Below are 27105 nucleotides of genomic sequence, written 5' to 3' on the forward strand. Positions count from 1 at the left end.
ATGAGATGGAAAAAATTTTTTTTTAAGACATGCAGTAACTGAAAGACGGTCAACTGGAGGCAGATGGGGGAATCATGGGAGCATACGTTGGCTGTGGATTCCTACTAAAAGACCCAGGAAGAAGCTCAATGGACTTCTGTTAAATTCTGAGCACTCTGTTACCCAGTTTTGTATTTGAATATCTGCACCTAAGATAACTACGGAGAGGAGGTGCTTAATAAATATTCAGTGACTCAATGAATAAATTATAAAAGGCTATAAACTTTGGAAATAAAACATACTGGATAACACAGATGCTTAATAATGGCCTGCACTATTATAGATGCTCCCCTAGCCCAGACTGACTCATTTTCAGTCTTATGCAAATGGTTCCGTTTTAGGATTTTGGAGATTTGGTACATTCGTTTATTGGAACTGCTATAACAAATTAACACAAACTTTGTGGCTTAAAACAACAGAACTTTCTTCCCTCCCAGTTCTGAAAGCCAGAAGTCTGAAGTCAGAATCGCTAGGCCGAAATCAAGATGTCTGCCTGGCAGCCCTCCCTTCAGAGGCTCTGGGGGAGAACAGATTCCCCGCCTCTCCAGGCTTCTCAGGGCTGCCAGAATTCCTCGGCTGTGGACTCATCACTCCAATTTTCCAGGTCACATCTTCAAATCCCTTTTTGTTCTGTCTTTGCATAGCCTTCTTTGTGTGGGCAAAATCTCCCTCTGCCTCCCTTTTAAAAGAACATAGGTGATTGCACTTAGGGGCCCCCACCCAAGATAATCCAGGAATATCAATCTAAAAATCCATAACTTGGGAGTCTGGGTGGCTCAGTCAGTTAAGCGAATGCCTTCGGTTCAGGTCATGATCCCAGGGTCCTGGGATTGAGTCCCGCATCAGGCTCCTTGTTCAGCAGGGAGCCTGCTTCTCCCTCAGCCTGCCGCTCCGCCCTGCTTGTGCTCTCTCTCCCCCTCCCTCTGATAAATAAATAAATAAAATCTTTAAAAAATAAAAACAATCAAAATCCTTAACTTAATCACATCTGCAAGGACCCTATCTTCAAGTAAGTGAACATTTACAGGTTCCAGGGAGTGGGACCTGATATCTTTGGAGGCCATTAGTTTGCCTATCACACCAGGAAAACTCAGTATTACCAAAAGAACAGAGCAGGCAGCAGTGAATGCAAGAAGCCTCAGACTGTCTCTATCACTATGAGGATACTTGCTGCAACAGACTTCTGTTAAACATCTGTGTTATTTTGGTGTAATGCCCACAGTTACATATATATTACTGACAATGCACAGTACCCCAACCTTTTGGATTTAAATTAAAATCTGAGCTGCCCAATAGCCATCAGAACGGAACTGTCTATCTTGGGGGATGTCTGCATTACCCATGTTGACAGGGTCGAAGCCTCCTTTCTCCTTATCACATGGCCTTAGCTCTATCAACCACTCTTCCTTGTTGTCAAACCCAGTCTGTGTGAGGAAACCCATGAGGGAATTAGCCCACATGGGTGGGGCTGGTTTGGGTAATAGGGAAATTGATGGGTCAGGCTAGGTATTGGCAGGAAAGGTGGAATTGGAGCCTTGGATTTATTACCCATTTCCTTTACCACTCTGATGCTCTGAGCATGGTTCTTGGGTCCCTGGAACACTACCTGAAGTGGGGCTGGCCCTACACATGCTTTATTCCTGCTTCTTGCCCACACATCAAGCCTCAAGTCTGCTAGAAAACCAGCCTACAGGCTCCTCCTGAGGCAGCCTACAGGCTCCACCTCTAGAACGATGAGTTAAACTCACATATGGAAACATATAGATTATTGTTTGAGCAGTTTTGAAGTCACAATAATGCTTTCAACACATTTGAAAATTGTCATTTCTTACTTGTTCTCTAGTAATATCAATACATTCCATAACCTTATGAGAATGCAGAGCTGGGACTAGGGTAAGGCAAGTGAGGCACACTCCCTTTGGGTACAAAATTTGGGGAATCAAAAATCTCAGGAATCAAACAACATTTTTTTTTAAAGATTTTTATTTATTTTTTGACAGAGAGGAAAAAACAGTGAGAGAGGGAACACAAGCAGGGGGAGCAGGAGAGGGAAAAGCAGGCCTCCCGCCAAGCAGGGAGCCCGAAGCGGGACTCGATCCCAGGACCCTGGGATCATGACCTGAGCCCAAGGCAGGCGCTTAAAGACTGAGCCACCCAGGCGCCCCTCAAACAACATTTTAAATACAGTATTTTTTTTTTAAGACTTTATTTATTTATTTTGAGAGAGAGAGAGACAGCGAGAGAGGGAACATAAGCAGGGGGAGTGGGAGAGGGAGAAGCAGGCTTCCCGTGGAGCAGGGAGCCTGATGCGGGGCTCGATCCCAGGACCCTAGGTATCATGACCTGAGCTTAAGGCAGACGCCTAACGACTAAGCCACCCAGGTGCCCCCAAATCTGATGTTTAAATATGAGCAAGTAGAGGGGTGCCTAGGTGGCTCAGTTGGTTACGTATTTGACTTTGGCTCAGGTCATGATCTCAGGGTCCTGGGGATGAGCCCTGCGTGGTCGGGCGGGCTCCCTGCTCAGTGGGGAGTCTGTCTGTCCCTCTCCTTCTGCCCTCCCCCATGCACAGCTCATGCACGTGCACAGGCTGTGTCTCCCTCGCTCTCTCAAATAAATACATAAAATCTTTTTAAAAAATACAGGGCACCTGGGTGGCTCAGTTGGTTAAGCGACTGCCTTTGGCTCCGGTCATGATCCTGAAGTCCCAGGATCGAGTCCCGCATCGGGCTCCCTGCTCAGCAGAGACTCTGCTTCTCCCTCTGACCCTCCCCCCTCTCATGTGCTCTCTCTCTCTCTCATTCTCTCTCAAATAAATAAAATCTTAAAAAAAAAATAAAAATATAAAAATATAAAAAGTATACATAATATGTAAATTATGTAAAAATGGAAGTGTCAATTATATAGAATTATGTTTTATATTTTCTTAACAATTGCTTTATTGGTGCTGAAAACATGTTTGAAAGGCAAAAGAATTGTTTTTAAAAATTAAAACTAGCAAAACATTTAACCCACCAACAAAATAAAATGTATCTACCTTACTTTTCTCTAGTAGGTCTCTGTGGTAGACAAAATAATGCCCCCCAAAAGATGCCCATGTCCTAATCCCCAGAACCTGGGAATAGGTCACCTTCCATGGCAGAAGGGACTCTGCAGATGTGATGAAGTTAAGGACCCTGGGATGGGGTGATTATCCTGGATTATCCTGGTGGGCTCAATGTAACCACAGGGTCCTTAAAAGTGGAAGAGGCGGGCAGAAATCAGAGGGAGATGAGATTACAGAAGAAAGGCACAGAGAGATGCAGCATTGCTGGCTTTGAAGGCAGAAGAAGGGGCCACGTGCCACGGAATGTGGACAGCATCCAAAAGCTAGAAAGGGCAAGGAAACAGATTCTTCCCTAGAGCCTCCTGGAAGGAACGCTGCCTTGCCAATGCTTTGAATTAGCCCAGTGACACCACGTCCAACACTTGGACTTCTGAACTACAGAAACTATAAGAAAATAAAGTTATGTTGCTTAAACCACCAAGTTTGTGGTAATTTGTTACACAGCAAATAGAGAACTAAGACAGTCACAAAGGCTATCCAGTCAGTGTTGGCATGCTTTAGTGCACAATAAAATAAGCAGCCAGGTCACCAGGGAGGGGACTCATAACTCTGGCTTCGCTAAGCTCCGCCGTGCAGCTTCTGGCTACTGCAATGCCACAAAGTAAGAGAATTATCATTAATGACAGTCCCTACCCCTGAAGAATTAGCTCTAACAGGTCTGGGACACAAGAAGATCCGTGTTTAACTAGTGACTCTATTAGAAATTGATGGTGGTTCACGCTCTGAGAGACATTCATTCCTGCCTGTAAGGAGCTTATAATTTAGGGGCTGAGTAAACATAATTCCAATACCTAATAGGTAAATAAATATGCATACTTCCAAAGACAGGTCAACAGCCAGGGACAAGTACAGAAGGCTAAAAATGGCCCAGAGCACATAAATCCTTCCATAGGCTTTGGTAACAAAGCCTAGTTGTAGAATTAAGCCAGAAGAGATCTCTGCCAGCAATCCTGTGTGGCCGGTGCCTGAGGGCTCTGGTAAAGCAGATTCCCAGCAGTCCTTACACACCTCTTCATGGCAAAGCTCCCCTGGTGAGCATGGACCTCAGCCCAAACCCTTTCCAGCCTCCCACCTGTCTCACCTGTTTCCTTCTGAGATGGTGATGTGCTGGCCCAGGGCATGTCGTCTTCAAATTGAACCCAGTTGCTGATGGCAAAGGCCAGGTCAGGTGGGGGCTGCTCGGGGCTCCCAGGAGGGGAGGTCGCTTCAGAGATGAGGCCCAGCTTTTCAGAGGAGTCATCCTGCTCTGAGTGGGAAAGCTCCTGAGAGCCTCTTTCTGCCGCTTGGTTCTCCCCGGAGGAGCTCTCAGACTGGTCTGAGTAAGACGACAGTGCTGGGAGGTGCTCTTCGACGCCCCCTGAAACACATACCAGACACCACCATCAATCACGTGAGGAAGGCCACCCTTCAAAACTCTCATGGAGGAAAATCCCAAGGATATGTAAGCGGTGATCACAAGACTCACCATTCCGGTGGGTGCGGATGAAGAAACAGCCACGCCCAACTGCCTCTATGCTAAAGGAGTGTTTTCCTAATAATGTGTATGAAGGATAACCTCAGCATGCCCACATTCAGTATCCAGGCAAGCTGAGAATGGAAATCTTATTCACTGTTCTTATCCTAGCATCTACTCCAGGCCTTGGCAGTCACAGACAACAATGCTTACAGAGGCCAAACAGAAATATAACTGAGTCGAACAAGAAAAGCAAAAGGCAACAGGGACTGATGGAGACTTTGGTTGAACAGGAGAGCTTCTGTCTGGACTAAACACATTCAAATTCATACTTCAAACTACATGCAGTCCACACTACACGTGTCTGCAGACTGCCAGGTGCAAACTCTGTACCAACAACCAGCTGAATGAGGCCCAGCTAAATGAGGCCCCTAACTTTCTAGCACTTTACTGGTCCTGAAACACATAAGAGCCTTCAAAAAAAATTTTTTTTTAAAGAACTATACCCTAATGGTGGTGGTGGTTACACAAATCTAGACATCTGTTGAAACTTCTCAACTGCATACCAAAAGCGGTCAGTTTTACTATATGAAAACTTTTTAAAAATCAAAGTACTAATATAAAATTTTTTTCTGCCATCATTAGCCACACAACCTAGTCTACCTGCATGTAACCAAACCCTTTAGACTAGCGCTGCCCAACAGAAATAAAAGCTGAACCACATATGTAATTTTAATTTTTTTAGTAGCCACATTTACAAAAAAGTAAAAAGAGCTGAACTACTTTTACTAATATAAATTTCAACTCCTTATGTTGAAAATTTATAATTCTAACATGTAATTAATATAAAAGTTATTAATGAAATATCTTACTTTCACTAGGTCTTTGAAATTCAGTGTGGGTATTTTATACTTAAGACACATTTCAATTCCGACTAGCTGCATTTCAAGGACTCAATAGCCCCATGGCCACCATACTGGACGGCTCACCTGTCAACTCACGCTTTCCAGGTGCTCTCAATGAAGCTGGGCTGATAGCAGTTGGCAGTGGTAGCTGCAGTGGGACAGAAGCAGCCGACAAGGCTCTGCAAACATCTCCCGTCCCCTACCTTGACCTTCATCCCTGAGGACCAGGTCCCTAGAAGTCAATTTAGCCATCTTCATCGTATCGTGGATGACAATTAACTGAGCTCTTCCTACATGCCAGGCACTGTTCTAAGCACTTTACATATATTAATTCATTTAATCCTCACAGCCCCCCTGAGGAAGGTACTGTGATTACCCCTACTGCACAAATAAACAACTACACAGAGAGGTTAAAGAGACCGTCTACCCAAGGGCATATCACTCAGCTGTGACAGAGCCAGGATCTGAGCCCAAGCAATCTGTCTCTAGTGCCTGTCACTCTTCACAGCTATGTTTTAAAAACCAAGGAACTCCAAACTGCTGTTGGGAGTGACACCATAAAAGGCCGAGTACAAAGTAGTTTGTAAATACGAAGTTTATGCTCCTTAGAAGAAAGCACCCAATACTTTTGGTGTTTCCAGGCCCTTTTGTTTGGGACTCAAAGGTTCCTAAAAATGCTTCCCCCAGGCTCCTAAGTGGAAAAATGTGCACCTTAGGAAAGTGACAAACCGGCTCTTTTTCACATATTAAGATGCCACCCAAAGAATGATCAAGCAGAAGTCATTATAAACAGTTGTGGTTCTTTGCTGATCTTTTCACTTAAGAAATGAGAGTGCTCCTTACCCTCGGAAGGGACAGGAAAGAGTGGCTCCTCATTGAAGGAGACCCACTCTGACTGGTGGGTGGCGATCACATGGTCCAAGGTCGTCATGCTAGGAAGGCACTGATCATCTTCACACTGATCGCCTCAGACAGACCCCAGAGTAATGTCTGGGGTGGAGGTATGGTAGCACAGTGGACTTGGGTCTTGGCTCTGGTGCGAGGATCTTGTAGAGGGTGGCACTCAGAACGTAGAGAGATTGGCCCCTCTTGCCTTTGGCTAATCTGCCGAGCAGAAATCTGTTTAAAAAAATAATAAAAATTAAAAAGGACAACTATCACATTATATCCAACCCACACAGGTCTAGGGTTTTCAACGCTGCCCACAAAAAGGTGTGGGTGGTTTCCAACTTGTATTCTCTCTGCCCTGTCTTGTCCCCATGTCTTGTACAGAAATATCTGCCTTTAGCATCAAGATCTCTGTATAGGCCTTCATATCAGACTTGTAAATAATCATGCAAGTTTTAGCAATCAGATCCTAAATTTCTCCAATTATTATATTTTGGAAATACTTCTATTTATAATACAATGCCATTGTTGTAAAACAAAAATTAAAACTTTTCAAAGTATTTTCACTTTCTTTTACTAGATGGTAAAATAAAAGCATGTTCTTTCCTATTAAATCATAGCACTTTCTTGCCTTAGGCAGGTAGCTCTTTGCAAGCCTGATTTAAATCCTTGGCAGAAACCCAACCACCTCCAGATGGTACCTCCAAGCATGGTTTACCAATCAAGAGAAATAGAAATGGAGTCATCTTGTTCATTTGGAGTAAATGGGAAGGGAATATTTGCTTTAGTAAAAAATGTGAGTTAAAGAAACATATTTTCAATTTAGGCCAATTTGAATTAGTACATAAAAGTCTAGCCTTTACTCACATCACAACTATGTTCTATGCATATAGAAAGATACTTAATAGACTCATAATTCTGTTTGTACTATTAATGTCCATTTACAATCTGAACCTAGCTCTTGCTCTTATGATAAATAAAATCTGAAATAATGCAAAATTAATGTGTTTCCACAAAAGAGCTACTATTTGTCCTGAACAATATCAGTTCTTATTAATGGAATACTTCCAATATTCATTTTAGTCTAGAAAAATTTAACTCATAGCCTTCTGACTGGTGCATAATAAAAAAATGTTGAGGAAATTATAGTATAGATTATTACCTGCTATAAATAATCTATGCTGGGGTTAACCAGAACAGAAATATGTAATAGTTTTTGTCTTTTTTGGGAGCTAAAACAGTTTTGCTGTACAATACTGCCTAAAAATAACTGCTTGCATACATTTATAATTTTCAGAAACATATTTTTTTATATATTTTTGAAAGATTTTATTTATTTATTTGAGAGACAGAGGGAGAGGGAGAAAGAATCTGAAGCAGACTCTGCACTGAGCACAGTCCAATGCAGGGCTTGATCCCACAACTGTGAGATCATGACCTGAGCCAAATGATACTTCATTTGATTCTATAGCCATTTTAGTTGAGTAAGGCAGATATAACTATAATTTCTTTACAGATGAAGAAATTTGGGGTGGGAGGAGTGGCTTATCCAACATTTTCATTGTTTCCAGGCCCTTGTTTGGTGCCCTAAGATGTTTCCTCCAGGCTTCTAACTGGAAGAATTCACACATCCCAGAACAGTGACAAATGGACTCTTTTTTCTCCCTGATATCCACAGAATGATCAACTGGAGATATAATAAGCAGGTGTGTTAGATGCACCAAGCTAGGAAGTGATCGATACATCCCTGAAACCTAGGTCTTCTGGTGCCAAACACTCTGATCTTTGGATCACAGCCACACACACACACACACACAAAAGTACCAGAATATATGCAAAAATCACCCAACTAAAGTACTTTACAAACATCAATTACAACAGAACCATAATGAAACGATCTGTGAAAACTCCCCATGTGGAAATCTGCCAGGATACCCCAGCTGTGCAGAGAATGGAAAGCCTGGAAATCTCTCTTCCAAGTCCCTCTCCAAAGATTCTTACCAACCACGGGACCAGACGTGTGCAAACAGCCTGGAGAGTACAGAGCTCCAAAACCAGATCTCACCAGAGAACCACGCAGAGCCCAGAGACCCTAGAGCTGCCTCTGGCGGGCTTGTCCCTGAAAGCTGTTCTCAAGCCCTATCAAACATGAGTCTGTGGCTGCAGGCCAAGATAAGACAGCAAAAGAGAAGAGTCAAGACTCCTCCTCTCCCTATAACAGCAGCATATAAGCCAGGTCCAACAACAACAAAAAAGCCACAATACAAGTCCATGTGCTGACACATGCGGCGTCATAGCTCAATGGGGAAAACATCCTCCCAACCCCGTGATGATGAATCCAGCAAAATTCACAGATGAGTGTGGGGGGGGTGGGGGAGAGGGGACAAGGGAAGAGGAGAAGGGAAAGGGTGAAGGCAATGGGACAAATACCAAGAAATTTTAGAGCTCAAAGGTTTTCAAGACCAACAGTCTAACTCTCAAGTTCACAGATGAGTAAACGGAGGCCTAAGGAAATCAAACATAGCAACAGAGAATGAGAGCATGGGCCTGGGATTTGAATCCTGTACAGCCTTTTAGCCTCATTTCACCCCTGTACAGCAGGAATAACAAGACTCACTTCATAATTTTAAGGCTTAAGAGAGATAATATACACGGAGTGCTTAGTACTGGGAGTAATGAGCCCTCGGTAACAATGATGATGGTAACCACAGGTGACCGCACAGAGGGCTTACTACATGCCGGGCTCCAGTCCAAACTCCGTATGAATGTCAGCTACAGTCATCACTGCTGTTGTTAAATCACTTGCCAGAAGTCACCCAGCTCATTAGTGAAGTCTTGGGACTAGGATGCAAATTTCATGGAAACCTCTCCCTGCCGTTTCTGTCATTTCCACATTCTGGCATTAGGGATTTCTCTTTTCAATCATTTTTAGACCAGTTCTCCCAGATGTTACTTGGAGTCAAGCACTCAACCTCCTCTTTACAGATACAGGCACGGTCTGGCTAAGGGACCAAGACTACTACTCAGAAAGTATGAGTGAAAGAGAAGCCCCAAAGCCTTATCTACACTTCCTTAGCTTGTCCATCCCAGATCCAGACGTGGGCTGGTTACGGATAATAAGCAGCCCCAAGAAAGCCTGGTAGAACAAGTTTATTACAGCGAACCACCTACCATAATCCTGTGAAACGGATTCTGGGTATTTGCCATGAAACAGCCACATCCAATAAGCCACAAGATGTGGTTGTACCAGCAGCTGGAAACCACAGAGGAACCCAGTAATTGTGAGGCTAAGTTCACACTGGAATTTGGGCTCTCTATAAAAACCTCACCCCATTTTTAGAATGTGAATCATAAAGTGAGGCTTAAAATCACCACAAATGGGTAGTGACTCAATATCAGCAGCAGGAATGACCAAGAGACACTGTAAGTTTCACTGAAGTCTCTGGGTTGCCACTTTGGAGAGCAGCTTCTTTCTCAGCATCCCTTACACACTAAAATCTGGGGGTGGAAAACACAGTCGGCGGATAAGATGGGAGTCACAGAAATGGGTCTGTTGTGTGCCAATCCTCTGATATACATTCATGAGCCCTATGTGTTTGGACATATACTAAGCACCTTTGAGCCAGTGACCCTCAAGCAGCTTGCAATCTAGCTGGGGACACAGAAGAGCAAACACAACAAATCTGGAAATAATTCTGCTACAGGACATACCAGAAATGCTGTCTAGCCAGAGAGAGATCTGCAAGGGCTGGAACCATAAAAAAACCGAGATTTCTTGGATTGGAAGGATATCCTTGGTTCTGGACTACCAGAAGGGAAGAGTAAGGATATCTAAGGACATCCTCGGGACAGAGGATCAGCATAAGGGAAGAATAAGAGTCAGACTCTTTGGGCTTGTTTCTAGACCAGTGAAGAGGTCAGTCTGATAAAAGCTGAGGTGTCTACTGAGGAAATGTGGGGAGAGAGGACTGGTAGACTTAACAGCTGAGGAGAAGAGTTCAGAGGGAAATGGTAAGCTGCCTAAGGTTTAAGAGGGGAGAGTGACTGAAGAAATGTGCCTACAGGAGACTAACATTCCTCAGACTGCATTGACAAGAAGCTTGGAGATGGGAGCTATCAGCCACAACAGGACCTCAGTGTCTTGGGCAAAGTCAGGGACCAGCATCATCAGGAATGTATACTGAGCTCTGTGCTAGGGCTCAATTAAAATTAACTTCACCTGTTTCTTTTAACATTTTTTAAATGGGGCAACTAGAAAATGTAAAATAATACATATACGGTTTATACTCTATTTCTATTGAACAGCATGGCTCTAAAATAGTCCACTCTTTATTCCATCTTTGTTTTTTGAAGGATATTTTTCAGTAGACATAGAATTTGAGGTTGACTTTTCTTTTCCTTCAGTAGTTTGTCTTTTGGTCTCTATTGTTTCTGATGAGGAGTTGGCTTTCTCTCCTCCTCTACTGATCTGTTTTCAAGTTCCTTGACTCTTTCTTCTATCATCTTTATTTTCCATTAAGTTCATTCTGTGAATTTTTCATCTCAGTTATTCCACTTTTCTATTCTAAAATTTTCATTAGATTCTTTTATAGTTTCTATTTCTCACCTGAGATGCCCTATATGTTCACTCATTATGACAATGTTTTCCTTTAGTTCTTTGAACATATTTGTAATAGCTGCATTAGAGGTTTTGTCTGCCATATCCAACATCTGGGCCATTTGGGGATTAGTTTCTATTGACTTTTTTTGCATACCTATTAATTGTTGATGATATACTGAAGACATTCTGGATTTGATCTTCCTCTGCAGAGCTGATTTTTGACAGAAGTCAAAATGCTTGCTCACATTCATCTTGTATAGGCTTCCACTTTGTTGGATGGATCTGTGAAAAGCCAAAGATATCTCCAAAGCTCCTCTAACAACTGCAGAACTCAAGTTCCAAACTCAATCTCCATGGCGGATTTCAGCAGCACTTGGCTCCACGCCTTATTAGGGTGGGTCTGAAGTAGGTCTTACTCTAGAACAGCAGCAGGCAAACTGCAGCCATGACCCAAGGCTGGCCCTCTGCCCTTTTTTGTAAATAAAGTCATACTGAGACAAAACCATGTGCATTCACTTACATACTGTCTATGGCTTCTTTTGCTCTACAACAGCAAATTTGAGTAGTTATAACAGATGCTGTATAGTTCACAGAACCTGAAACAATTACCATCTAACTCTTTAAAAGAGTTTTACCAACCCTGCTTGGAAGCTTGTTCCTTACCCCTAAGACAAAGACTTTCTGTGTCTTTTCTGAATGCTTAGAATGTTAATAACGTGTTAAGGAGATCTTCCCAGTGTGGCTGGGCTGGACTGTCAACTCCCAATATTGCTTGACCTCTAGTATTTTGGTCCCAGTCTCAACCTTGGAGCCAGCACTTTTGGTAAATCTCACATGGTTTCAGTCTGTACATTTGCACTCCAGCCAGGCCAAGGATTCCCGGGGTATACCCAGACACATTTCTGCTCCCCCTTACCCCATGCTACTCTCTCTTCTCTAATGCCTTGTCCAGCAGATTCCAGCTGCTTCAACTGCCCCAGACTCTGATCTCTGTTTCGTTAGCTCAGCAGGACTGCTGTGCTCAGTGTAGACTCCAGCATATGATGCTGCATCAGGAAACTCTCCCCTGGAAGAGAGCCAAGGTAATCATCAGGCTCACTTCATGAGCTTTCCTTCTCTCAGGATTGAAATACTGTGATTTCTGTTGACCAATACCTAAAAACAGTTGCCTCGTACATTTTATCCAGTAGTTTCATGGCTGTACACTGCACAAAGACTAGTTTGTTACCAGTTACAGCCCAAATTGGAAGTCTTCCCCTGAAATATTTCCTTCTGACTTGTAATCATTTTAAAAAATAAAAAAAGAGTCCAGTTCAGATCATCTAAATTAGGGTGATTTTATACTGATGTCCTGGAAATGTTAATTAGAAGTTTAAGAAAACTTTCATAAATCATACGAAAAGGAAAGGAGGGTTTCATATAGCTATATGGATGAATTCCATCCCTTCAGAGCTGAGAAAATGTTTCGTTTTGTTAGGATAACTGTGAGTTATAATACTGTAACATAATTCTTGTTTGGTTAGTGAGCCACAAAGGTTATTTAAATCTGAGAATTTACACAGCTCCCTCTTCTATCTCTTTGCCATATGTATTCAACTAGATAGTTACTTTGGACATGTCTGCATCCACTTGTTGGGTTTTGAGGCTACTGGCAAATGCTATCCAGCCATCTGTTTGGGGTTTATGCAGAAACATCTCAAACTAGGTCCTACTGCCGATTCCAAACCCTAAAGTAAGGCCTCAGCCTTTTTCTGATCAAAGACAAGCATCTCAAGGTCAAAAAGAAAACTGGGAAGAAAGAAGGAAAAACTAAGACCACATAGATCGTATGTATTTCTGCAAAGCTTTCTTCTAAAGCAAGACATTCAACCAACTTCCTGAACATCTACTACGCACTCAGAATTTGCAATGTATGATACAAAATAATATCCAGCATGGTTTTGTACTCTGAGACCTCTGTCACAGTGGGCTAAAGAAATCACAAAGATTTAATCATGAAGTTAAAGTAACCATGCCACTTGTTTCACAACTTCACAAGCCCGGAAGGCACAATTGCCCTATGACAAAGACCTATATCAGATTCAAGACCTGGAACACTGCTTCTCTTCCTTCTTCTCAAGTCTTTTTCTTTAGGAGAGAACAGAGTTCATTTTAACAGAATCTGAACACTGGAGAAAACACACACACACACAAACATACACACACACACATTTTAATTAACAGGTGCTTTGATGTTCCCAAAGGAAAAGGTAAGTAGCTTTGGTTGTATGCTTCTACTATCTTTTTACCATTTTTTCTTTCATTTAAATATATTATTCTTTAAAAACTAAAAAAAGACAAGACTGATCACTCCTCTTCCCCTGGAAGTTGTTGAATAAAATGAACACCCTAGCCTCAAGTCAACCATACATAAGAACTCCAAAAGGAATATATATCATATTTCAACCAACATCAGTATGTATCCATGATTCTCTGTGAACCAACTCCCCACTATTTCTCTTTCAATCACATACACCATAATTCCCCATCCCTACATGTCTGTTTTTGTCCTCTCTAAAGTCATTATTTGTGTATTATATACACATACACACATACACAAATACACACATATAAATATATATATATTTACATGCATGCATATATGTGTATCTCAAGGTTATAATTACAAATATTTTATTATGTGATTTTTCTTCAAAATAAACAATCCTGATAGCTGTGTTATTAAAGAACTCTATGGCTCCACATTCAGAATCAAGTCTCTAAGTCATGCTTGGCCTAAAAAACAGGCTGTATCTGATCTTTGGTGCATTCCTGAGGCAGTGACCCTGAAGGACGTTCCCAGGTGCCTGACCAGTGTGTTACATTCAGAATGTAATGAATAACCCTGGCAGGAAGTCACCCTTTAAGGTCTACAGAAGACTTTCTAATACCTCAAACTCTTAGGAGGTCCTGGCTTACTCCATCTTGGTAAACTCAGCTCACTTTAGTTTCATATTTGGAATAGGAATACTAATATTTTGCCTGTATGAAAGTAAGGAGTTGGTATGGATAATTTCTTTCCATCTGTATTTTAGAGCCATAGGTCTATCACTTTAGATGTTCCATCATAAGACTCTCAGTTGCCTAGGAGTCTATAGGAATCTTGCGGGCCCCAATGGTGGCCATATTCCTAGGCATAACCCTAAGACTTTCCAAGAAGCTAAACAAAATATTATTATATTTCACTGAAACTAAGATGCCATAGATTGTAAAATGCATCTCATTTTAGAGATTATAAAATATTTTTAAATATGTGTATTTGTGTGTGTATACACATACACACACACATTTCTTGAAATCAAAGAAATACTCTTATTTTTATACCAAAACCCCAAAATTACTAGTAGTATATATTTCCAGGATGCACAGAACTTCATGGATTATGTCAATTCATTCTTACAATAACCCTAAGTAAAGCAGATATTTCTCTCATTTGACAGATACATGTACTGACTCAGGGAGGTTGCTTGACTAACCTAAGGTCACACAGTGAACCATGACAGAGTTGGGACAGGATCACAAGTCTCCTGACTCTAACTTCTATACTCTTTCCACTACACCACATTCTGCCTTTCAGAAAATAGGTATAACAGTTATGTTAGCTGGATACCCAATATCCATTTCTTCTCCTCATCCAGCACCAGGGGATGGGTCATTACTGGTTAAGCCAGTCACAAAAAATTTCTATTCCTGCTTTCCCACTCCCTTGCACCTAGCGGTAGCCACTTGATCAAATTCTGGTCAATGAGACACAGATAGAGGTATGATGAGAACTAAAGTTCTGAGAGTGTTTTGGTCTTTGTTTTGTCTTGCTTTGCATTGCATGTCTCCATGAAGTAGACATAATGCTCATGCAGCCCCGATCCTTCTCCCTTTCTCTTTTTTTCCTATCTTGAATATGGTTGTGATGGCTGGAGCTAAGATAATCACACTGCAACCACAAATGAAAGGACAAGAGAATCACAGTCACTGAGCCACTGAGCCAGTATCAATAATCATTCATCTCTGTATTTATTATGTGAAAAAGATATTGTTTAAACTACTGTAATAAGGTTTTCTGATACATAAAGATGGATGCAATTCTAGATTAACTGTGAAGAATTTTAAGATGACCCCCATATGATATCCACATCCTGGGGTGACTAAAAGCAGAGAGTTTTCTCTCACTGGTAGCAAAAGTAGTCAGAGAAATTCAAAGTGTGAGAGGAAAGGTCTCCATTACTGAGACAGAGATGACCACAGGGTGACTACAATCCTAAAGCCACAAGGAACTGAATCCTGCCAACAACAAGCATAAGTTTGGAGAAGACTCAGTTCCAAGTGAGCACACAGTGGGCCAATCCTTAATTTCAACTTTGTGATACTGTGGATAGAGGACCCACCCATCCCATGCCAGCTTCATAGTTTAAAAATGGGAGAATTTATTCTAAAGCTCAAAATCTTGAGGGACAAGTCTTTTAAAAATAACTTCCCAGTATGGGTAAGGGACTGCACTTCAACTGACATCAACTATAATCCCTAGTAGGGAATAAATTAAAAATAATACAAACAGCAAAAGAACACAAAATTACACATGTAGCACTTTGGAACATACTACATAGGATTTCTTCCTTAGTTACTTAGACCACTACAAAATTAGCTTGTCTTTCCAGAGACATGGGGCAAGGCTGGAAGAGTGATCATTTTAATATAAAAAATTAAAGAACAATTTTGGGTACCTTTCCTTTGAACATCAGGAGGCTAATGAATATTCAACCAGTTTACTGGTGCAGTAATGATGATATCATACCAATGACTCTTCCTAACAACAAGGGATGTTAACATTTTAGAATGTATTAAAGGCTGGATGAGGGGAGAGTGAGCAAAAAGGAAGGCAAGGAGAAGTAGAACAGATTGTGGAATCGTCTCTCAAACTTTTTTTTTTTAAACAGGATATTTATTAATTCATCCACTAAATTGTTAGCAAACACCTGCTAGATGTTCAGGATACAAAAAGTAAATGAGATAAATATGAAATAGATAAGCCTTCAAGGGGTTTATATCCAAAAGGATGAAACAAGTTAGCTATAAACAAGTAAAATACCTACAAATCAGTACAGGGTTAAGACAAGGAATAACAAGGGATCTTAGTTATTAGGGTGATAGAAGAAGATCTCTCTGAAGAGGTGACATGTAATTACTACCTCAAGGATGAGAAGAAGCCAACCATGACTGGACAGGAAGTAGAAAGTATTCAAGGTAGAGGGAACCAAAGGCAGAGTCTGAGATAGAAACAAACAAACAAGAAAAACCTTGAACTGGGAGTAGAGTGAGCAAGGAGCCTAAGATAAGGTTGTAAAGGCAGTTCGTTTTTAGGAATATAGGATCTTGCAAGCCAAACTAAGATGTTCAGATTTTATGCTAAGCACGATGAGAAGTCAATGAAGGATTTAAAGAACAACAAAATTTAATGCGCCTTTTCAGAAGCTGAGTGGAGAACAGATGGGAAGAGGAAAGAGTAGAAGTGGAAAGAACAGTTAGGAAGCTGTCATACAGTTGAGATGAAAGATGATGGCAGCCTGAAGGGGCGCCTGCGTGGCGCAGTTGGTTGAGCATCCAACTCTTGGTTTCAGCTCAGGTCATGATATCAAGCCCCATGTCGTTGTGCTCCACACTCAGTGGGGAGTCTGCTTGAAATTCTCTCTCTCCCTTTGCCCTTCTCCCCACTCACACACACACACACACACACACACACTCTCTCTCTCTCAAATAAATAAATCTTTAAAAAAAAAAAAAGAAAGAAAGGTACAGCAGCCTAAAACAATTCAAGTGCCTATCCCTGGGGTTATGGATAAACAAATGTGCTATCTACATACAAAAGAATATTATTCAACCTTCAAAAGGAAGGAAATGCTGCTACAATGTGGATGAACCTTGAGGACATACGCTAATGAAATAAGTCTGTCACAAAAGGACAAATACCATATGATTCCACTTATATGAGGTCCCTAGAGTAGTCACATTCACAGAAACAGTAGAATGGTGGCTGCTGGGGGCTGAAGTGGGTAGGGGTGGGGAGAGTGGGGAGGTAGTGTTTCATGGGTAAAGAATTTCAGTTCCGAAAGATGAAAAGAGTTATGGAAATAGATGGTAGGGATGGTTGCCCAACAACGTGAATGTATTTAATGCCACTGAACTTAAAAAACACTTAAAAATGGTTAAGATGGTAAATTTTCTATGTATTGGAACACAGTTTTTAAAAATTTTTCTTGGGGCACCTGGGTGGCTCAGTCATTAAGCATCTGCCTTCAGCTCAGGTCATGATCTCAGGGTCCTGGGATCGAGCCCCACATCAGGTTCCCTGCTCTGCAGGAAGCCTGCTTCTCCCTCTCTTACTCCCCTTGCTTATGTTCCCTCTCTCACTGTGTCTCTATCAAATACATAAATAAAATCTTTAAAAAAACATTTTTTTTTCTTAAAAAATGACCATGTTAGTTGAAAGTATGCAAAGCAATTTTCATTATCAAAGGGAAAAATATGATTGTTTTGTGATCTTTAAAACTTTTTGTCAAAGCATTAAGAACTCTCTTACTACTGATTATAAATGTACAGGGTAATAAAGATATCATAAAACTAATGTGACTTAGTACACTGTAACTGAAAACAAAAGTAGTTTCATTTATCAAAAAAAAAATTAGAGTGGCCAGAATCAGGATGGGGGCAATGAAGATGGAGAGAATGAAGCATATCTGAGATAGATGTTGGAAGCAGGGTCTCCAAGTTTCTAATGGATACCATATGTAGGGAGAGCAAAGGTGGAATAGTAACTCCTGGATTCTGGTTGAGGACTGGGTTGGATGGTACTGCCATTGACTGGGTTGAGGGAAGGAGTCAGAATCTACGGGTAAAATAAATATTTCTTTTTAAATATGATGCATTTGGGATGCTTATTAGACATCCAAGAGAGAGGTCAACTGTGTACTTCAACATGCAAATCTGGAGCTCAGGGCTAGCAATAGAAATTGGAAAGTCATCATTACACAGAATGGATCAGGTCATCTAGAGAGAAACTGTAGCCAAAGAGGAGGGTGGCTGATGTTCTCGTATGCATGGGCAGTGTGGAGACACACCATGAAGCTCCACTCAGATCCCAGGACCTTGTGACTCCAACTGGACAGAAAAGAGGAGGGAGCCCAAGTTAGGGAGTGCTGCCATGCTCTGCTCTTCAGTACATGGACATGTGGGAGGCAGAGGTCCCGTACCAACCAGACCATTCTCTACCTGGCCTCGTGGAAACAGAAAAAGAGTTTGGAACGGAGTGTTCTCCATGAGAGATGCTCTGAATCCCAGGCTTGGAGAAAAAAAAATGAAAATGCTGCTAAAGAACTCAGTAAATTTAGGAGCAAATATCCTCAGTGCTAACTCTGTCGGCAGGAGAGGGGCAGGTACCAGACATGTTATAACAAAGGCAGGAATTTCCTGAAACCACAGGCAATTTTACAATTCTGAATAATTATTAAGTGAGACAATGTGGGTGAGAGTAGTCAGGCGATTGCAGCATTATTCCAAAAGTAAGGTCTGCACATTGTTGTCAATCAAGCAACAGAATGGGGAAAGGGTGAGGGCCCCCAAAAACAAAGTCAGGTGCTCTGGCAACGCCCCTGGGGCCACCAGTCATTCTTCTGCATGGCCGCTCGGGGAGGGAGAGGCACAGCGCAGGGCAGCAGCTTTAGCGGCTCTCCCTTTATTAACAACGATGCCCACAGACCCATCTCCTACCTCCCCCACCCTGTCCCCAAGCACTCTTCATGCGCAAGCTCACTTCTGTCATCCCATAGATGAGGCACATCATCCCCTTTGTTCCTCCAACTGACCTTCTGAGGTAGGTGCTATTAGTAATATCAACACTTTAGAGAGGACAAAAGCTGAGAACAGAGAGATTAAGTAACTTCCTCAAGGTCACAGAGCTAGTAAATGGTAGTGCTAGGATTCCAACCCAAATCATTCTAAATTCTCAGACTGTTCTCTAAGGATCATTGGCTCATTCATTCAGTCAACCAACAAGAACGGAGAGCCTACAATGTGTCAGCCCCAACTCTGTGCTAGTTTCAGGGATAGAGAAATAGATATTACAGAAGCCAGAGAGGCCAATCAGCCCACGGCCCCAGACTCGTGAAGGATTTTAATATTATCCTTTTTTTAAGTGGAGCCTAATACAGGGCTTGAACTCACAACCCTGAGATCAAGACCTGAGTTGGATGCTTAACCGACTGAGCCACCCAGGCGACCCAAGGTCTTTAATATGATTAAAAATGGAAGCACACATTTAGTCACAGGAATATACTGCAACAATTGAAAGAGGTGCCTCCTACAACCTTCAATTCATGTCCCATTACCAAACCACTCTGCCTGAAGAGTTCAATGAACATGATTTGTAACTCCTATAGTTATCCTGTGTATAGCAAAACTATATTTCATTGTGGGTTTCTGTGTATGAATATGTATTAAAGGCTTTAATTTAGTTAAAGGCAAATACACAAGAAAAGTCAAAATATTTTCTGACCCTTTCTTGGAACTTCCTCAGTCTTTAATATATTGGGAACCACAGAAAAAGGAAGGAACATAGGTCTCTCTCCACCACCTCTAAGAAGCCCTGAACTTGAATGACAGCATGGGTTACTATGGAGGATGACCAAAGGTCACAGGGGTGGAGGAGCCTAGGGAGGCTTCCTAGAAGAGGCTATATCCAAGGTGGGTTTTAGGAAGATAAATTGCACACTGATTCAGAGCACAAGCTCTGTTTGCAGTCAAGCAGGCCAAGCCCCTCATTGTTAATTATAATCATGAGAATGTTTCAAACTCTCTAAACCTGAATTTTACTTAATAGTTTCAGAGAGTCCTATGAGGATGAAGAAAGATGCTGGACGTGAGACTTTCAATACAGGGAATAATAAGCATCCCATTGGGGTGACTGGGTGGCCCCGTTGACTGGGCATCCAACTTTTGATTTCAGCCCAGGTCATGATCTTGGGGTCTTGAGATCGAGCCCCAAGTAGGGCTCCATACTCAGCAGGGAATCTGCTGAAGATTCTCTCCCTCCCTCTCCCTCTGCCCCTCCCCCCTTGCTCACACACGTGCGTGCACTCTCTCTAAAATAAATAAATAAATCTTTAAGAAAAAATAAGCATCTCATTAATGTTATCTATTACCATTATAATTTCTACTAAGGATGAGCAGGAGTTAGCCTGGCAGAGAGACAAGGCAAGAACTTGCTGATTTCATGCCTGTGGTCATGGCATTCAGGAAGTGAAAGTGGAAGGAAGGGGGAGACCCTAGAAATTTGGGGAAAAAAGGAAGTAGTGGTGTGAGCTTCAGTCTGACACAGGAAATGGCCCGACCAGCCGGCTGCGAGGCATTAGTTGGCCTGGAAATGCCTAACGAGAGGAGGTACAGGAGGCAGGGACGTCACATGGGACCACTGTGGGACTCCATGTGCATGATCATCTACGTGAGCAGCGTCCGTGGAGGGTGCATGGCGCAACCAATGCAGCTGAAGACAGCAACTTGCCTGGACAGGTGCGGCTAGGGTCCTCAAACGGTAGACACCACGGCTCCACGGTTCTCCTGCTGCTGGTGTGGCCCAGTCATCTGGGCTGTTTCAGCAAACGGGGCAACAGTGGGACCAGCGCTGTGACCAACCCCTTTGGGCCATATGGAAACCAGATCTAAAAGAGTCCAGTGGTCACAAGAGAATCTGGGATTATCCCAATGTATTGGTGCAGCGGCAGCAACGTGGAACCTTCATTTTAGAAATTCCTGCCAATGCTCCCCATATCAAGAAGAGCTAGAATGAGAGGAAAACCAAGGTCTAAGCCACCGATCTCAAGCTTGGTGGGTGGCTCTAAATGAAGTCAGCTCAGTGCAGATTTGCCTAGAAAAACACAGAGCTTTATTCTGTCAGGTAGAGGAAGAGAGAAAAACTATTTCCCCATATTTCCCTCTTTCATAGAAATAACTTTCCTCCTGGGCTGCACTGCCAACTCCCCTTAACTCTTTCCCCGCCACTCCACCCTTCAGCATCCCTCCCCCCAAACTCCAGAAGCCCTCACCAGCACTCCATCCCCTGGCACTCTAACACCCCTGAAGCGCCACGCTGCACAACTCTGGGAGGCGCCATTCACGTATGTACCAGGCAACGGGAACAGTGCCTCCTTATGGGAATGCTGCCCCTGGAGCCCCGCACACGTCTTTCTGCCACTCATCCACACTTAAAAAAGAGCAGGGAAATCTCAAATGCTCAGGAGAGAACCCTGACTGGGAAAGAAGATGGAGGTAATGCTTACAGCCATAAGAATCCTTGAGCTATTCTTCATTCAACAGAACAAAAGAAACCACAGCGAAAGGAAATACAATGACGCCTGGGTGATCAGGGGGACGGCCTGCCCGAACTGAGGGCAGAGACGGGCGGGAAATATCCTAAGGAAAGGAGGAGCGTGGAGTTAATTGGGAGTGGAGGTGGGCAGTGAGTTTTAATTGGGGATATCCTGACATTCAAGGACTGTGAAACAAAAGGGTGGATATAGGAAATGCAGATCTGGGGCCTAGAGAAAAATCAGGGGTAGAAAGTTAGATTTGAGACACACACACACACACACACACACACATCCAAAAGATGATACATGAAGCCAAGGGAAGGAACAGGTTATCAACAAAGGAAGAAAAAGACAGACAAAAGAAGATGGCTGAGTCCTGTAGCGTGCCTACCTATGGGGAAACAAAGAAGTGAGAAGGAAAAATGGGGACGCCCAAAGGGACAGAGCTAGACGGCGAGAGAATTAAGAGGAAAACCAGAGGCCTCTAGGGTCATGAAAGCAAGAGAACTCTCAAGAAGGTATGTTTCTCTAGTGTCCAATGTTGTGGAGAGACATTACGGGGCTTGCATGGTCACTACTGACCCTTAAGAAGATTAACTGGAGTGTTAGCTCCTTGAGGGATGGTCTATGACCTTTGTCACCATATTCCCAAAGCTCAGGGCCAATGACACAGAAGGAAAGCAACAAGCATTTGTAGAACAGAGTAAAGCAGCTAGACTCGAAGCCCCATTGTAAAGAGTTAATAATATACTGTGATTACAGTTTAAAGTTTAATGACTCTTAATACAACTTTGTACAGGAAGGCAAAAAATCACCAGTGCACACATTGTTAATCCCCATTACAAGTTTCTATGGAGGAAGCACTTTTCTTTTCACCTGGCACAAACTGAAACTCACCTCAGAGAAGGAACAAGAGGCTATTTCCTGGGATCTCCCCTGCCACAAATTCTCTGAATGACCACAGCAAAGTTGTAAAACCTTTCCATTTTTGTTTCCACATATTTATTAATTTGGAATTAATATAAATTCATTTGCAACCTTGAAAATACTTGAAAGACCGGAAATAGATTTAACTAGTCTCAAACCATATGTGACTCTCACATGTCCAACAAAATTAAATACCTAGCAGGTAAACACTGCTTCTGTGGAAGGGTTTATTTAGCATGCCTTCCCACCTGTTTTAGCAAGATTAAAATTGGCCTGACATTTACCAAAAAAGCACCTCTTGGAAACCCAATCAAACCTTTAAGGGCTAGGGGCGCCTGGGTGGCTCAGTCGTTAAGCGTCTGTCTTCGGCTCAGGTCATGATCCCAGGGTCCTGGGATCGAGCCCCGCATCGGGCTCCCTGCTCGGCAGGAAGCCTGCTTCTCCCTCTCCTGCTCCCCCTGCTTGTGTTCCCCTCTCTCGCTGTGTCTCTCTGTCAAATAAATAAATACAAATCTTTAAAAAAAAAAACCTTTAAGGGCTAAAAAATATCACCTTACATTTGTTTCCCATACAGAGATTAACTCTCTATCACTCTCAAGTTGTACTTTAAAGACAGAATAGTAATACCTCCAGCAAATAGCTTTTGCCAGCTTACTCTGTAGGGCCCTGTGCTGACGGCCTTCTGTGCATTATCTCAGCTGATCTTTGCAACCGCTCCGTGAGGGTGCTATTGTTAACGCCCACTTCCAGAGGAAGAAACTGAAGCTTGGATCAGCTAACTTTCTCAAAGCTACACAAGCAGTAAGTGGTGAAGCTCGGCTCTAAACCCAGAATATATCACACATCCTCACAGGATCAATTTTCTCAGCTGTATAATATTCTGCTACATAAATGACATATAAAGACACATGATTTTTTTTTTTTTTAATTAGAAAGATTTTTAAAAATAGGAAATCATGAAACAGATAGTCAGCCTACACAGGGACCAGATCCACAGGTTCCAAATGATGGATCTTTTACTACTAATGGACCCATCTGCCCTGTTCCCCTAAATGAGGGCAGTCAATGCTGCATGGGAAGAGAGGGCAGGGGGTACATGGCTGAAGGCTCAGACTCCCAGCTAAGGCCTGTCAGATCCATACACTAGAGACCACCTGTCCTATAGTGCTCCTCCCTCTTCTTCCACCTTTACTGGCCCCTATTTCTCTAAGGAAATAGTGGTAGGTTTGAATGTCTTAGGCTGGGTTCCTTAGACATCACAGCCTGAGACCAAGCTTCTAGGCCAGCGCTCTATGGCAATCCCAGGGAAGCTAGAGTTAGAAAAAGAAATGAGACAGTGAAATCAAATATAAAATGGCACGGGACCAGTCATGCCTTCACAAGAAACAAAACTTCTCACTGGTCATATTAGACACCCCCAGAGAGGCTGGTAGAGACTGCAGCCTCCCAAAAGTTTCCATCAAAGGGAGCAGTGCTCTGAGAGAAAGAATCTGCCACGTCCTGCCTGTTTCTTGTTCCCCACTGGGCCAAAGTTCATTCCATGGTGACCCAACTTCCCCCATACTTTTGGGGTGTACTGTCTGGCTCCTTCAGCAGCAGATGGGAAAGCCAGATCCCACGCCCTACAGGGTGATGCTCCGACTGAGTCCAAAAGTGGTGGGAGTAAGCCCAACATGGCCTTGGATGGTAGGATGGTGTAGTCCAGCAGAGCCCGTCACCAAGGAAACCCAGAGGCAAGTGGGGCTAAGAGGATTTGAGGTGGTGCCCAAGAGGTGACCAACAAAGGAAGGTTAAATCTCGCCAGGAACCAGTACTGGTATGCAATCCCACATACACAGAAAATGGAAGAGATGACCTAATAAATGTTGGACTGTGGGTTATTTGTGCTCATGGAGCTTCTGCAGGTTCTTAGAATTCTCACTGCCACAGGACATCATCCGTTCACACATTTTTCGTTCATTCAGTAAGATTTCTTCAGCACCTCCTGTCGCTAGGCATGTTCTAGTGAAATTCTAGAAACAGAGGAGTGAGACTCAGACCTTGCCTTGGAGAGAGAGATAGGCAAACTAAACAGATATTCACAGTACAGTGTGATCAGGGCACCCCAGGAGAATCCAACAGTGCCATGAGCACACAGAGGAGTGGCACCTAGCTCGTCTTGGGGTCAGTGAAGAAAAACTGAGGGAAGGTGGTACCTGGGCAGGGGCTTGAAAGATGAACAGAAATTAGCTGGGGGCAGCGAAAAAGGAGATTCCAAGCAGTATGGCATCGATAACAACAGAACAAGACAATGTATCATGGTTAACTAGAGGGTGACATTCGACTTAGCCATGTTTAAACAGTGACATTACTATACAAAACCAGTTTGGGTACTGAAAAGTATGTGCAACAGACATCCTTGTCTCTTATATTCATCCCCAGACCTTCCCCCTCAGCTCCATTCTTGAACATTACTCATTACTGACCCCAACCCCTGGAGTATATATGTATCAGAGATGGGGTAGGATCTGAAGATAAGAATAAGACATGGCATGAGGCGAAGATGAGTCTAAGAAATGAATTTTATGTTCAGGGATTGCCTGAGATTCAGGAGCGGTATTAGGAATGGGGCAGGAAGCCAGGATGGGGGTGATGCAGAGAGCTAGAGTGTTTTGTACATGACTTAGAAACTTGAAGTGTAACAGTTTTTAATAAGTTCCCCCATGTAAAATGGCTATAATAAAATGTGATATGTTCATACAAAGTCTACGAGATGAATGAAAGCATGTTGTATTTTCTAAACTATAAGCAGCTCAGTCTGACTGAAGAAATAAGCCTGGAGAATAGTAAGGCAAAAGGCTGGAAAGATGAGGAATCAGGTCAGACAGGGCCTTGTGAGCCATGCCAAGGTTGGGTTTTGTCATAGGGTAATGGAGATCAATTAAACAATTTTAAACGAGGAAATGATATGATTCAATCGTATTTTAGAAAGATCATTCTGGAAGCAATGAGGAAGACAGACAGGAGGGTGGGAAGACCAGCTTGTAATCACAGTGATGAGGCATGGCAAGATGAGGGATAAAAAGGAAAGATGTTTTTTATGAGTCATTGAAAATGAAAGATCATCAAGACATGGGGATAAAGTCATTTGAAGCTCATTTAGGTTGAGGGAGTAGTGATGTAGTAGGTGGATGAAAAAGATTAGTGGGGCGCCTGGGTGGCTCAGTCGGTTAAGCGTCTGCCTTCGGCTCGAGTCATGATCCCAGAGTCCCCGGATCACGTCCTGCATTGGGCTCCCTGCTCAGTGGGGAGTCTGCTTCTCCCTCTGCCCTTCACCCTGCTTGTGCTCTCTCTCTCTCAAATAAATAATATCTTCAAAAAAAGAAATGGAAAAGAAAAAGATCTTTAGAAAACTGGATATTTTTCTGGCCATTCACCATCCTTCAGAAGGACTTCATGGGGAGGAATGATTGAGGGGTGGTAGGATATGAGGAGTTCAGTTTTAAACCTAGTGAGCTTGATGGGCCTGTGGGACAACCACACTGAGATGTCTTAGGGTCTGTTAAACAGATCAAGAACTCAGAAGAAGAAAAATAAGTATTAATAACACAGATTGAAAGGTCACTGGTAGCCATGGGTTTGGAGTAGGTCACCTAGAGAGAATGTACAACGGGAGGAGAAACAAGAAGCAAGGGTGTGAAGGTCAACATACACACACAGGGCATGAGATAAACAGACATTGGAGAGGTCACTGAGCATGCCTCCTCCTGTCACCATCATGAAGGCCTGCACCAAATCCAACCTTCCGCCGCAAAATCAACCTGGTTTACTTAGAACCCAGAGGAAGACCAGGTAAAAGAGATACTGTGTTCACTTCAACAAGCAAAGTCTTCAGGTGACACAGAGTTAGGGCAGCTGTACGTGAGCTCAAGGACAGCTGAAAAGGGGAATGGGAGGCATTAGATAGAAATGCAGGGAGCATGCATTTCTGGACTTCGAGCTCTCCAGCACTTGAAGAAGTGAAACCTTCCTCACCTTGCTGTAGTGTGGGCTTCTGTGGGTGCGCCTAAATTGTTTTCACACTGACACCAATACTCCCACTACATACACATGTCATACACATGTTAGAAACAGTTCTCTAGTTTGGGTCAAGGCCAAGATGTACAATTAAAACTTGAATGTCCCCCCCTAGAACTGCTCTTAATTAAAAAAAAAAAAAAAAAAAAAAAAGAGTATGGATCTCTGGATGTGTTTAAAGTATCATTTAAGCCAGAGACCCTCATGTCCAAGTAAATACACATACATGCAACATATTTACAATTTCGGGTGCTTCACAGACACCTTCGCCCAAGTTCCCTCCACGAATCCCCTAGGGGGTTCTTGGGCTCCCTGTGGAAAGCTCCACCCTAGAAAAATTTATCTAGCTCCTGTCACTTTCAGACTGTTCAAAACAAAACCAAATCATTCCAGAAGAGCAGAGCAGAAGGAAGCCAGGCGCTGTGGCTTCCACTGACCCTGAACTGATAATTCCTTATTTCCGTTTTCAGTAATGCAGAGGATATCTCCTTCCCTTTTCTAAGAATCCCTCCCCTCCAGCTCCCCCCTCCCCCAACAAAACAGACCAGAGGCATATAAACCAAAACAACCCAGCCCAACGCTAAAAGTCAGGCCTCTCAGGGAGCAGCTACGGCAGGGCCCCAGGCTGACTGTGACATGATCCTCATGCAGCGGGCCCCCTTACAAACGAGAAACATCCCTAGTTCATGACTGCTGACGGGGACAGGGGACAGGAAGGTGGCCACCCTGGGTGGGCTTGG

The 27105-nt window shown here is 42.9% G+C and overlaps 1 protein-coding gene across 7 annotated transcripts in view; it reads right to left on the bottom strand.

The window, feature by feature from the left end:
* Nucleotides 1-27105, bottom strand: part of STON2 (stonin 2) — a 144202-nt gene that overhangs the window by 106199 nt on the left and 10898 nt on the right. For 4 of the 7 annotated variants that reach the window (XM_045901342.3, XM_045901347.3, XM_045901348.3 and 1 more), the window contains 2 exons: nt 6347-6622; nt 4227-4502 (listed from right to left, as the gene is read on the bottom strand). In XM_045901342.3, the coding sequence (XP_045757298.1) occupies nt 4227-4502; nt 6347-6434 (364 nt within the window). In that variant the 5' untranslated portion in view covers nt 6435-6622. Of the gene's footprint in view, nt 1-4226; nt 4503-6346; nt 6623-11145; nt 11283-11907; nt 12058-22625; nt 22716-27105 lie in introns of those variants that run through there. The other 3 variants (XM_064571442.1, XM_045901344.3, XM_064571443.1) reach the window with 3 other exon arrangements.

The sequence above is a fragment of the Mirounga angustirostris genome, unplaced genomic scaffold (genome assembly GCF_029215605.1).
Source record: "Mirounga angustirostris isolate CCGP_5_RB_7025 unplaced genomic scaffold, mMirAng1.0.hap1 SCAF_9, whole genome shotgun sequence".
NCBI lineage: Eukaryota > Metazoa > Chordata > Mammalia > Carnivora > Phocidae > Mirounga > Mirounga angustirostris.